Source organism: Callorhinus ursinus, unplaced genomic scaffold (assembly GCF_003265705.2).
Source record: "Callorhinus ursinus isolate GAN/ISIS: 27379988/994484 unplaced genomic scaffold, GSC_fseal_2.0 scaffold31, whole genome shotgun sequence".
NCBI classification, from domain to species: Eukaryota; Metazoa; Chordata; class Mammalia; order Carnivora; family Otariidae; genus Callorhinus; species Callorhinus ursinus.
In genome coordinates this window covers 697,875-710,465 of record NW_027397093.1, presented here as the reverse complement: position 1 = coordinate 710,465, position 12,591 = coordinate 697,875, and the positions used below count along the sequence as shown (strand labels likewise).

Here is a 12,591-nt window from a genome sequence, read left to right as displayed (position 1 = left end):
TGCAGGCTTTGGAAGTGGCCCTGTCACCCCTGCTGTGCTGGATTCATGGCCCCACACCACAAAACTCCTGCCCTGCCAAGTGCTCTCCACCCACTTCTCATCTCAAGAGCCTGTACCCCAGGCTCAGCCTGAAGCGTGGGAGCCCAGGCCCTCCTGCTTCCCGGAGTCATCCGCCTCGCCTCAAATGCCGTGTGCTGTGATTGTCCAGGCAATGACAATGGCGACGGCTCCGTGGGACACGCCGGCTAATTGTGAGCTGCCTCTGCACCCAGGCTGGGCCTTTCACTGACACGGGCAGCCCAGCACGGCATCCCTGCGGCCCGCTGTGGAAGCCGAGCACAGACCTCACCCGCCGGGAGCTGTTGTTCCCCTCTCTCCCCGTCCCCGCTCCCGGAGTACTCTTTCTGCCATGACCCACACTCTAGTGCACTCTCCTCTAGGAATATATTTGCATGCACCAAGCACACGCGTGCACACTCTGCACCTGGGGTCTGTCTCAAATCAGTGGTCTAAGTTCATACTGGGGCTGTATGGCTCTGACAGTGTATAGGAAAATAAAAAGCAGAGTTCTCCTCAGACAAGCATGGTCTTTACCTACAGGTGGGGTGATGGGGGAGAGACCCAGGGCCTGACCTCTGATGCCCACAGCAGCCTCTCTTTCTCCCCTCCCTCTGTCTTCCATCTGGCAACTTTCACTCCTAAAGCCTCCATCTGAAACTGCAAGGGGCAGGGTGGAGGAGGGACAGAGACGGGGCTTGCCCCCATCCCCTCTCCCCAATAAGCTGCTGTTATCAGGAAGCATTTAGTGCCCAGCCTGTGGGGACCAGCTGCTCTTGGGCTGGCTTCTGGTCTCCCAGGGGAGGCAGATGGAGGGAGTCTGGCCTTCCCCTTTAAGAGCATCCTTCCCACTCCCCCTCCCTCTCCCCAGAGGCGGCATCAGGCAGTGTGGTTGCCAGAGTCCAGAGAGAGAGCCTGCAGCTCCAGGTACTGCCTAGCCCGAGGCTTCTACCGCCCCGCATCCCCCTGGGATCGGCTCCTTTCTTTCCCCACACTGGTCATACTTGCTGCTGGGTCCTCTCCAGCTTGGCAGGACAGACTCCTCCCAGGAAAGGGGGTAAAACTGGAGATGGGGAGGGGATGGGATGGGGCCTGGGGGTGGGGCAGGGGGCAGGGGCTGGTATGGGGGAGGGTGGGGTGCTGGCCATGAGTGGCTGGCTTTCTGGGCCAGGCCCGGGCAGCAGGGACAGACTGGGCTGTATGATACATAGTAGAAGAGGTGGTACAGTGGGTGAAAGAATATAGGTCCCTCCTTGACTTCTTCCACTTGATATTTTTGTGAACTTGGGCAAGTTACCAAATGCCCCTGTGTTGTGGGGACTCCTACCGTGCACGTTGTATGGGCCAGGCCCCGGGCATCAGGTGGGGTGCTGGCCACTGGGAAATTACTCACACCCAGGCCTGCATTGAGTCCTCAGGGCCCAGCTTAGGCTAGAGCCTCCCCGGAGGGCCAAAGAGCAGCCATCCCAGTCACCTTCACCTTCTGTGAGCCTCAGTTTCCTCAGCCAGAGCCAGGATGGCCTTGAACTATCTCCAGACCACACAGGGCCTGAGGTCTCTTCTGAGGAAGGGCTTCTTGGAGGTATCTTGGCCAAAAGACCACACTGGCTGGAGTCCTGAGGGGCCTCACCCCCAGGCCCCCACCCAGAACACACTGTCTCTGGGTTAGAAGCTGAACACATCGCACACACTTCCCCGTCCCTATGCCTTCTGGCCCCATGTCCCAGCAGCTGAGCAAATGGCATCTCCTCCCCTCCTCCCTGCCCCCTGCCATTCCAGTGCAAAGGGCATGGGGACCTGGCATGCAACATTGGCAGCTGGAGCTTTCCATGCTGCTGTCAAGTTTTCCAGAGCACAAATGAGACAGGAGAGCCAGGAATAACCTCTGGGCCCCTGGAGGGTCTGGAGGGTGTGGGCCTGCCTCAGACCTGCTTTCAGACCCTAGGCCAGCACCCTGTGCCCTTCACTCCCATGCCTGGTCTGGGCATTGGGAGGTGCCTGCGGCCACTGGGAACCCGTTATCTGGCACGAGTCCATTAGGAATGAGCCCTATTCAGGTGCTCCAGCGTGGCCTGGGTCCATTCCCTGTGTGACCTTGGAGAAGTCACTTGACCTCTCTGAGCCCTAGTTGCCGCAGGCTGAGGTGGCAGCCTCTCAGGATCTGAGGGGATAATGGCATGAGGGACCCGGAGCTGAGCTTGGCCATGCCCAGAGCTCCTGTTATTATTATGATCATTTTTACAGCTGGACAAGCCTGGGCCAATGGCTAGTCTCCTGAGCAGAAGCTCTGTCCAGACCAGCCAGAGGCTCAGCTTGGTCCCAGGCTTCCTGCTGGGTAAGCTACAACCTCAGAGTCCTCACCAGGGAGGACTCTGCACAGGAAGACAGCAAACTGCAAAGCCCCTGCCCAAAGGAGCTCAGCCACAGTCTTCTGGGCGAAGGGGTGGGGGTTGAGCTGGGCAGAGAGAACACACATCTGGACTCTCCAAAGGGCAGAGGGAGCAAGGAGAGGAGACCAAGGAGAGAGCATTATCACTAATCTGGCCAGCCCCCCGTTCTGCCCCCTGGGGGCTGCTGGGTGCTGGACACCCCTCCCCAGGGGCAATATTAGCCGCGTGAGTCACAGTGGGAGGCTGCGGGCGGGCGGAGTGTAGGGTTACAGTCCATTTATGGGCGCAGCAGAGGGCAGATATCAGTGTCGATGGCATTCGTTCTCAGCTATTCTTAGGAGCCTCTCAGGAGCTCCACACAGCCTGGCCAGACAGCAAGGGACGGAGCAGGCAAGGCTGGGGGTCGGGAGTAGGGGTCCAGGTATAGCCTGGGGAGGTGGGTACATGAGGGCCCTTTCATTCCCTCTCTTCTCTCGTCCACAGAGGCCGCCACTGTCAGCACGAGCATGTCTTACAGCGTGACCCTGACCGGGCCCGGGCCCTGGGGCTTCCGTCTCCAGGGGGGCAAGGACTTCAACATGCCGCTCACTATCTCCCGGGTGAGTGTGCACTGCCCACACAGCCTGGCACCTGCAGGGGCGGGGCACACTCAGAGGTGGGTGTGTGCATCCCTCCATCCGTCCACTGTCCTCCCTGAGGCTCTTGGAAAGCAGAGCATGCCCCATCCCCAGTCTGGGGGCTGGGACTGGCTCCAACTGGATACTGCCGGCCACAGACCCCTGGTTTCGGCCATAGCTGTTGTCCGCCTGAGCTCGCCAACCTGTCGTGAGTGTGAAACATGGGCAAGTGGTGGGTGTTTTGAGCCAAGAAAGAAAAGCCAAGTTTGCTGGGTAGGCAGGCAGGTGGACAGAGTATAGTTAGAGCCTTCCTAAGCCCTTTCCCAGGGATGGGGAGCCCAGGGTGCCCCCAAGCCTGGAGCATCTCCATGGAAGTGGGCAGCTGCTTTGGGGAGAGAGCACTCCCAGCATGGAGAGCGCAGGTGACAGGCCGGCAGCTAGATGGATGGACAGACTAAAGACTTCAGCTGCCCTGCTGTCAGGGCTCGGGGCTGGGCTGGGCTGGTAACTGGGCTCCAGCCCCCACTCCATCCCAGGCCCAAGGTAACAGTCTCAACTCCACCTCCCCTTTCCTGGGCCTTCTGGGGATCTCCTACCAGCTTCCTCCCTCACCCGGCCAAGCCCCTACCCATTCGGCCACAGCTGTTCTGACTGCCTGTCTGACATCTTCTTCCCCATGCTCACCTGGGGAAATGGTCCATATGTTCTGCAGTGTCTGTGATCAGGGAACAGCCTGCTGGCGATGTCCCAGATCACTGGAGATTGTCTGAGTAACTATATTGCCCAGCCAGAAACACTGAAGTCCAGAGAGGTGATAAGCTAGATCCGCTTAAGAGGAAGCTGTCTTTGTTTTAACCGCTGCTGGGTCTCTAGCACCCATCCCAGTGTCTAGAACATGGAAGGCACTCAGGTAACACTTGTCGAGGGACTCCCCAGCAGGTCTGGCAGAGCTGGAGTGAAGACCCTGGGGCTCAGGGTGAACTTTGAGTTGTGGGAGGGCAAAGACAAGCCCTGCCTAATGGGGTCAGCCTGAGGCTGAGCCTCCTGCACCACTGGTGTGGGCATGAGGGGCAGCCTGCGGCTCCAGGCCATCACTGGTGGGTGATGGATGGGCCAGGGAGTCTGGACTCTGCCCACCTGGGGACAGGGAGGGAGGCCGTTTCTTCCTCAGGGCAGCAGAGATTTGCCGTGGGCCTGGGGGTGCGGGTGGGCAGGGAGGCACTCAGGTGGACAGCCAGGGAAGGCCTGGAGGTGCTTGGCAGAGGAGACAGGGAGCCAATACCCACACGGAGGGGCAGTGCTGGTTGTGGAACCTGATGTGGGCACTTAGGGGGGACACCAAGAAGGAGAAGCCCCACTCAGGGGTGCCATAGGAGCCTCATAACAGGTGTAGAGGCCACGAGCCCCCAGCGGGGGGAGGGGGGCCCTGGCCTGGCTCTAGTCCAGGGAGAGGGCCACGTTCATCCTGCTGGAGGTCTGGCTCATCTAACCTGGGTCTCCACCCCTCCAGACCCACTGTCCTGGAGGCCACCACGTGCAGTACTAGGAGGACACCCAGAACTTTGCGCTCCCTGCCTGATGCGGTGATATGTGGGCATTTGAGCCCTGGTAGACACGGCCCCCTCCCCCTGGGACCCTGCACAGCTCCCCACCAGCATGGTTACAAGGCTGTCCACCCTCACTGTCATGGGCCCACAGCCTCCCATGCCTGGGACTGAGCCCACATCTCCCCCAGCCCTACAGTCCTCAAGGCCTCATGCTGGTGCTCCCTGCCCCGGGGGGTGGAAATTAGCCTCCTGGCTCAGTGGCACCCAGGATAGCCAATGACCTCACCCAGGATCTATGCACCACCTGGCCTCGGCCAGCCCAGGGCTTATATTGTAGCACGGAGGCCTTAAGCTAGACAGCAGGAAGAATGTCCCCACTGCAGGGAAAGAGTGTATTGGGATGTAATGGAGCCAATGACTAGGGGCTACCTTTATAAATAGAACCCACAGCTCAGGCAGGGCATCGGGGGGGGGATAGGTATAATGGCCTCTCAGCTTCCTTCGGGGGCATGCCCCAGATCTTCCAGGCCATGGGACAAGCTGGGCTAGGTGCTCCATCCTCCTCAGGGCTTAGGACCTCTTGACAAACTCCTCTGGGGGGGGGCCGCTGACGCCCTGGGCTGGGGCGTCCCAAGCTCAGGGCTACTGGCCAGGCAGGGCCCAGGACACTCCCACCAGGGCTGTGGTGCTTCCTGCTGGGGCTCTCAAGGCCCTTCTGCACCAGGCACTTCTCCCTCAGTGGATGCTCCCAAGTCCTGGCCTGAGCCTTTACAACAGGGCAGTGGTGGCAAATTGTGGTGGGGTGGGGGGTGGGGGTAGCAAAGGCAGGGCCTGCTCACTCTCAGCAGGGCCGACACCCCTGGGCACCTGTACCACAACCCTGAGAGAGGTGTGCTGGTGGGCAGGGCTGGGCTTACCATCTCGCTTCAGCGCCAGGCAAGCTGAGGCTCAGATTTGCTCAGGAGCTCTTATGACCTCAGCGACCCCTAACTCCCTGGCCTGCCCCTCCGCCCTTGGCTAGGGATTAGTTGAAGAGAACTGAATGGGGCCTGCCCCTCGTCAGCTGTAGGGAGGCTGCCCCCCTCAGGCTGGGGGGTAGCTCCAGTCCCCACCCTGCCCTCCAGAATCAACCCTGGGTCAGCAGGAAGCCCCCACGGCCTCCTTTCAGTGGGTCTCAGTGAGGACCCACGAGAAGTGGGCTCAGGAGGGAGAATGGGAGGGTGGAGGGGAAATGCCTTTATTTATCCTGGACAGGTGCGGCTGGGCCTGCAACATGAGCTCCCCTTAACTGCCCCCCCCAGCCGTAGCCAATTCTCCAGGAAGTGGGGGAGGGGTGGGAGCAGCCGCTAAGGAGCCTCTCCAAAGGCCCAGCCTGCCCCCGTCCAAGCTAGGTCAGAGGCTGGGGCCATGGTCTGGGGCCTTGTCCTTGGTGCATGCAGCAGCCCTTGCCTTTACGGAACAAGCGCGCGCTTTTGTCTGGCTCAGCTGCTCTCAGTTGTGTCGTCTTAGAAAAGACCAGTTCAGCCTGGCTGTCTCATTTGTGAAATGGGAGTGTGCATGTGTGAGTGCTTTCTAACATGCACGGGGAAGATGCTGTGCACCTGCTGTTCCGCTGAGGCGGCGGTGAGGATTGGGGAGCCGCGGGGCTGCGCCTGGGCCCCTGGGGTGGGGTGGGGGTGGGGATGGGGGATGCCCATCTCTCTGCTCCAAGACCTCTGTCTCTTAAGGCCTTATTCATCTGGCCTTGCAGGCTCTCCTGGGGCACCAGCCCAGAAGCCTTTGCTTCTTTGTTGTTTTTTGTTCCAGTATTTGTCAGATCTCCTAGCTACAGTGGGGATGCAGAGGACTGAGGGTCCCCTGGGAGGGGGAGGGGGACAGGCTGAGACTATTCTGGGTTAACTGTGCCGGCCATTCCTGGAATTTTGAGGCCTTAGTGCTGTTTCTTGGGCAGCGCCTAGCAGTGCTGACAGGCTGAGCTGTTTATAGCCACACTGAAGGTCAGGCAAGCCTCCGGAGGGCTGCTGTGAGGCTGGCCGAGGCCCTCCCGGACGAACGAATGCGGAAGATAACCGGACAGAGGACCCCAGCTGGGGAATGCGTTCTTGGAGGTCCGCAGGCCAGGCCTTCTCCCTGCCTGCTTCCCTCCCAGGTGCTCAGAGCTGTCCCTGACTCCATGAGGGCCCTGAGCGGGCAGGAGACTGGGCCCTGAGGAGCAGACCCTCTGAGGCCTTGGGCCAGGACAAGGGCAACTTCATGCGTAGCCCCCAGGTTTACTATGGGACAGCAGCAAGTATGAGGAAGGTCGGCTTCCCGAGTAATGTCTGCTAGACCCTGCTGGGGCAGCCCTCCCGCCTGGGAGTTGTCTCCCCAGTTCCCTGAGTCTTCATCCCTCTCTGCACAGTCCTCCATCATCCAGGGACTGGCTATGATTGCAAACACCCCCCCCTTGCGGCCCCCCCATTCTCAAACACAGCTTCTCCACCTCTTTGGAGCCAGGAAACACCTCTACCCAGGAACCACCCTGCAAGGCACGAAGTGGACTTTGCCAGGCCCCAGTGTTGTCTAGGGCCCCCTGGGAGTGACGTGTCTAGGGCCCCCTGGGAGTGACGTGCCCAGGGGAGCTTTCTACCGCTGACATCCAGGACATGGAACTGGGGGGTAAGAAGAGAGGAGACAGACTCAGAAGGCCAGGGAAGGGTGTGCTCAGCAAGGGAGAGGACCGGTGCCCCCTGGTTTTGGGCACAGGGAGGTCACTGGTGTGGCGTGGCGAGGGCTGGGCGTGAGAGCGGCAGGAGGCAGTCAGGCAGAAGCATCTGCGGGTCATTCTCGGAGAAGCCTGCAGGTGACAGAAATGAGAGGGAGACATGACAAGAGCCAGTTGGAGCAGCTAAGGCAGGGATAGCCTTTTTTTTAAAAAAAAAAGACTTAATTTTTTAACAGCAGTTTTAGGTTCACAGCAAAATTGAGTGGAAGGTAGAGTCTTCCCAGATGCACCCCTGCCCCACACATGCACAGCCTCCCCCTGTTATCAAGTGACATATTTGTTATGAGCGATAAACCTATACTGGCACATCATTATCATCCAGAGTCCATAGTTTACATCTGGGTTCACTCTTGGTGTTTGTTGTTCATTCTATGGGTTTGGGCCAGTGTAGAAGGACATAGATCCACAATATCGCATCATAGAAAATAGTTTCACTAGAAATCCTCTGTGAAAGGAGAGGCTCTTTGACACAGACAAGCCTCTGGCTTGTTTGTCGGCCAGGGTGGAGTTGGGGAGTGGGGCCATGGGGAGACAGAAGGTTCCAGCGAAAGGATGAAGGATGCAGCAAGGCCCCAGGGGAGGCCAGATGGGAAGGGAGCAGAGCATGGCATGATGGTAATTTAATCACATCATGTTAAATGCACTTAGGGCTCCATGGGAAGTCGGCCGGGATGGTCAGCCTGGGCAGGTTGGGAGGAGATACTGGAAGTTGCACAGTTCACAGCATCTATTACCTCTCCTTGCCTCCCAGCCCCTGCCACACCTACACTGGTAGCTCTAGAGCAGAAGGAAGGCAGGGGCCTGTCTGGTTTTGAGCACCTAGAGTGAGGGCTGGGAACTTTTGCAGAGCCCAGCTACCCCCTCTGCCGCCAGGGAGCTGGGGAAATAGGAACCTACGTGAGCCTGAGCCCTGGCCAGTGCCTTGCTTCCCTGGGACCCTGGACAGGACTTCTGTCTCTTCCAGCTGATGCGCAGGCCCCTCTAGGGATAGCAGGCTGGCCCCTGACACCCCACTCTCTGCCAGCTCCAGATCTTATTTCCCTGTGGAGCCAGGGATGCACTGGAGAGCCCAGCCTCCACCCCTGTGGCACCCTCCAGGGGCAGGGCCTGGGGGGCCAGCCCCTGTACCTCCTCCATTGGGAGCTTCCCCGAAGCTTTCTCAGCTCTGCACCTCCTTGCGGAATAACCTATTTAAACATGTAGTCCTCCCAGCAGTTGTGGGAGAAAGGCCTTGTTGTGATCTCTACCCAGAGGGTGTGGAGGCTGCCCTGTATCCTCAGGTCTGGCTCGGACCAAAGTCTGTGCTCTTTGTTTTATTGCCTCCCCACAAGGCATCCACTGTCACAGGGGCCACAGCTGCTCCCCGGCACCCGCTAGCCCTGTGCCCCCTCTCAGGTGCCCTAAACCATGGCCCAACAAGGAGGAAGGGCTCCTGTGAGCCTGGCGGTGATCTTGGCCCCCAACACCTCAAGCCTGTCCTAAGGAGCTTTTGAGACAGGACCGTGCTCCTGGACCTCTGCTCACTGCTGGGCTCTGAGTTGAGAGGTGGCTGGGGATTGGGGAAGATTGGAAAAGTGAAGTGGGAATGAAACAGTTGTTATGAAGAGGTTTTCACATGCTCAAAAGAAGATAGACAGGCTTCAAAGAAAAAAAATCCTCCAAGGATTTAGTAGCTTTGGGTCCTTTGTGGGACAAGGAACTCAAGAGAGAGAGGCAGAGTCAGGCAAGAGATACACGGGTATACCATGCCTGGACTGCACTCTTCACGAGCCCTGGGATTTGGGCAAGGATCCCCCGGTGGCCCCACCCTCCTGCAGGGCAGGCTGCTCCCGAGAAGAGGGTGGGGATCTGATGGCCCTTGGACCCAGCTGGGGGCGACCTCCTTAGGGTCCCTGCTTCCTCTCAGGAGGCCTGGGCGGAGCCAAAGAGCGCCCATCTGGAGGAGAATTACAGCACCCCCCACCCCCATCCCCCCCAGTCCCAGGGGTTATGGGCCCTGCTCAGGGCAGCCAGAAAGCCGGGCCAGCTGAGCCCTGAGGAGCAGACACAGGAGTGGGGAGAGAGGTGCTGGGGCAGGCAGGAGCTAGCTGGATGCTCGCGTGGGGAGCTCGGCTACTGACCAGGCCCTGGGGAGGCTGAGCATTTCCCAGGGAGCCAGGATCACCCCAGTCTACACCTGAGGATGGGGGGGCAGGCGAGGCCAGGCAAGAGGAAGGCAGGAGACCCAGTGGGAACGTATGGTGTTAGCCCATGCTTGAGGGAGACAGATGTCCCCAGGGCAGCTCCAAAGGGAGGGCATTCCGGATAGTCCTACGGCTTGCCCTAGCTGATCTGGCCCCAGCAACTCTTGGATGTCATTCTGGTGTCCTTGCTCACACTGACATCCACGATCTTCTGGACACAGCTTCAGTCCTGCCTGGCAGGCCTCACCTCTGCAGGCACGAGGCCTACCCTTCTGTCGGGGTCTGTGGTTGTCATACCTCGGAGCTCATTACTGCTGTCTGTAGATGGTGAGAAGCATCTGGGGGAATCCTGGTATGCGGAAGCCCTGGTGAGGGGGTATCTTGTTGTAGGGGAGCCCTGGTGTGGGGACAGCCTGGTATGGGGTGTTCTACTGTATGGGAGCTCTGGTGTGGGGGTGTCCTGCTGTGGGGGAGCCCTGGGGGCAGTCCACTAGGACAGCAGAGGCATTGCACAATTTGTCCTGAGTGGATGCATGCTGGTATCTGCTACTCTCTCTGAAATGCTTCCAAACTAAGATGGATTACTGTACGGAGAGGGGGCTAGACACGTGACCCAGAAAGGTGAATGAATGCTAAGGTAGAAGCTCAGTGATGGGTGTGGGGATGCTCGCTGTAGAATTCTTTCTGCTTTCTCTGTGTTTGAAGATGTGTATAATAAAATGTCGGGCATAGCATAGGCCTGAATGTGAAGTCAGAAGGTGTAGGGAAAGCTGATTTTCTGCAGACAGGCCCAGCCGGGCAGCTCAGCTTGCCCTCAGGAGTCCCCTCCTGGCCCAGAAAGTGTTTTGTTTTTCTCTGTTGTTTTTTTACCCTTTGTTCAACCCCTTAAAATCAGAGGAAACAACACTCCTGTCATTAGTAGAGGTTCCCTGCGGCCGTGAATTTGGGGATCAGGGATGTGTATTTTGAGAAGGCCCAAGTAATTTTTTTTTTTTAAGATTTATTTATTTGCAAGAGAGATAGCATGCACACAAGCGGGGGGGGGGGGTAGAGGGAGAGTGGGGAGCCCAACATGGGGCTTGATCTCAGGACCTGGGCCAAAGGCAGATGCTCAACTGACTGAGCCACCCAGGTACCCCAGCCCGAGTAATTCTAAGATACCCCCATAGGAGCCAGGAAAGCAGGCTGGACTTTGGCTTCCTGGCAGTCTAGGGGGTGGTTTCTCTACTGTCCTTGCCACGGCTCAGCAGATTCACAGGTGAGGGGAGGCTATTCTGTGTTGGCGAAGGTAGCCCAGTCCCCGGGGCTGACAGGGCGCTTCCACAGCGAGGGCTCACCCGCTCTGGCTGCTGTCCCTCGGTTCCCACACGCAGTTCGTGGCCTGGCCTGTAGAGCCCACCGGGGACTAGAGGCTGGTGACCGCAGCTAGCCCTGGTTTGGAGGAAGATTCCTCGTGAAGGGTGGGGCAGGAGGCTTCCGTCCTTGTCTGGTAGCCCAGGGCCCGGCCAGAGGCTCACCCAGGCCTGGCACCCAGGATAGGGGACTTTCCCTAGGTCCTCTTTGGACTCCTTCTAGGATGGTCCCCCAGGCCTGGGCCAGAAAATGGCTTCTGTCAGCATTAGAAGCCAGCCTTGTCCCTGGGGTCTAGACAGGAAGGCGACTGGGATGTGCCCAGAGAAGCCAGGAAAGCTGGCTGGTGGGCATGTTGGGGAAGAAAAGCCAAGGGACATCCTCCAGTTACAACTTGGTGCGGGGTGGCTCCCAGAGGCTCCTCTTTCCTGTGATGTCACTGTGGGGAGAGGCCTGTACGGCATTCTACATGATGTCACAGGGGGCCTTCCACATGATGTCATGAGGGTCAAGTCATAAAGTAATTCTTTGTGTTATCTGTAGGGGGTAGGGTATGGTATTTCATGTGGTGACATGGCGGGGTTGGGGGGGGAGGGTAAAGCCAGTCTCCATGACATTCCATGAGACGTCTTTAGAAGTGGAGCTTCATCAATTTCCATGTGATGTCACTAGGGGCCAGCCATCAAGTTATTATAGGTGATATCACCTAGGCCCTCTAGAATTTTACATTTCAAGTGACATCACCGCGGGGGGGCGGGCAACGGGGGGGGGCTACTCTGCATTCAGCATGCTATTACTGAGGGCTAGGCCTGTAGAATTCCGTGTTGTGCATGATGTCATTGAGAGTGGGTCTGAGCCATCCTGACATTGCGTGTAATGTCCCTGGGAATGTGGCACTCCTGATAATGTCAGGAGGTCATAGGGTATTCTTGGCGTGCAGGGTCTATAGCATTCTGTGTGGTCACACTGGGGGTGGGGTCCCCAGACTCTAACATTCTGTGATGTCATTAGTGTGCAGGACTTGGGACCTGGTTCCCACACCTGCACTTCCCCTTCTGGAAGTGTGAAGCCAGCCACAGAGCTCTAAGCCCTGCCCCATGTCGCAGCTAACCAAGGTTAGCTTCCCCAGGCTGGGTTGACAGCTTCCCCAGCAGGCTCACCTGCAATGGTAGCACTGGGCACTTGCACTGGGATGCTTCTGTGAGGGTGCATCTGTCCAGCCTACTTCGCCTGGCAGAGTCTCTGTGGTAGTGCTCAATCTTAGCTCGAATATATACCCTCCATCCTGGAGCCTGGAAAGTACCCCAGGGCTTTTCAGGGTGCAGGCATTATAGTACGCTAACTGGTGTAACAGACAACCCCCAAATCTCAATGGCTTAGCATAGCAGAAGCTTATTTCTCACTCATGCAGCATCTGAGGCGGTACTTCTTAATCCTCTCCTCCAAGCAGTGACTCGAGGATTCAGGTCCCTCCATTGGTGGGTCAGCTGTCCTCTTTGGTCCTCTGCATCCAGTCAGCTGATAAGCAGAGAGAGTGCAGGATGGCAAGGATGATGGCTAGGGGCAGGCCTGGAAGTGGCGGGCATTGTTTCCCCTAGCCAGAGCTGGTCTCACGGTCGCCTTCAGACACAGAACACTAGGCAAAGGGGTGATGGTGTGCCAGGAGGAGGCATCAGCCTTGGT

General features: G+C 58.3%; 1 protein-coding gene across 15 annotated transcripts in view; it reads left to right on the top strand.

Annotated features, from left to right (window-relative positions):
- Positions 1-2,892: 2,892 nt before the first annotated feature.
- The window catches only part of LDB3 (LIM domain binding 3), a 62,384-nt gene continuing 52,685 nt past the window's right edge, over positions 2,893-12,591 (top strand). For 4 of the 15 annotated variants that reach the window (XR_012374205.1, XR_012374204.1, XM_073878701.1 and 1 more), the window contains exon 1: positions 2,895-3,046. Coding sequence is in view for 12 of the 15 variants with exons in the window: in XM_073878701.1 (XP_073734802.1) it covers positions 2,954-3,046 (93 nt within the window). In the remaining 3 variants the exon portion in view is untranslated. Of the gene's footprint in view, positions 3,047-3,149; positions 3,273-11,940; positions 12,024-12,591 lie in introns of those variants that run through there. The other 11 variants (XM_073878707.1, XM_073878710.1, XM_073878709.1 and 8 more) reach the window with 7 other exon arrangements.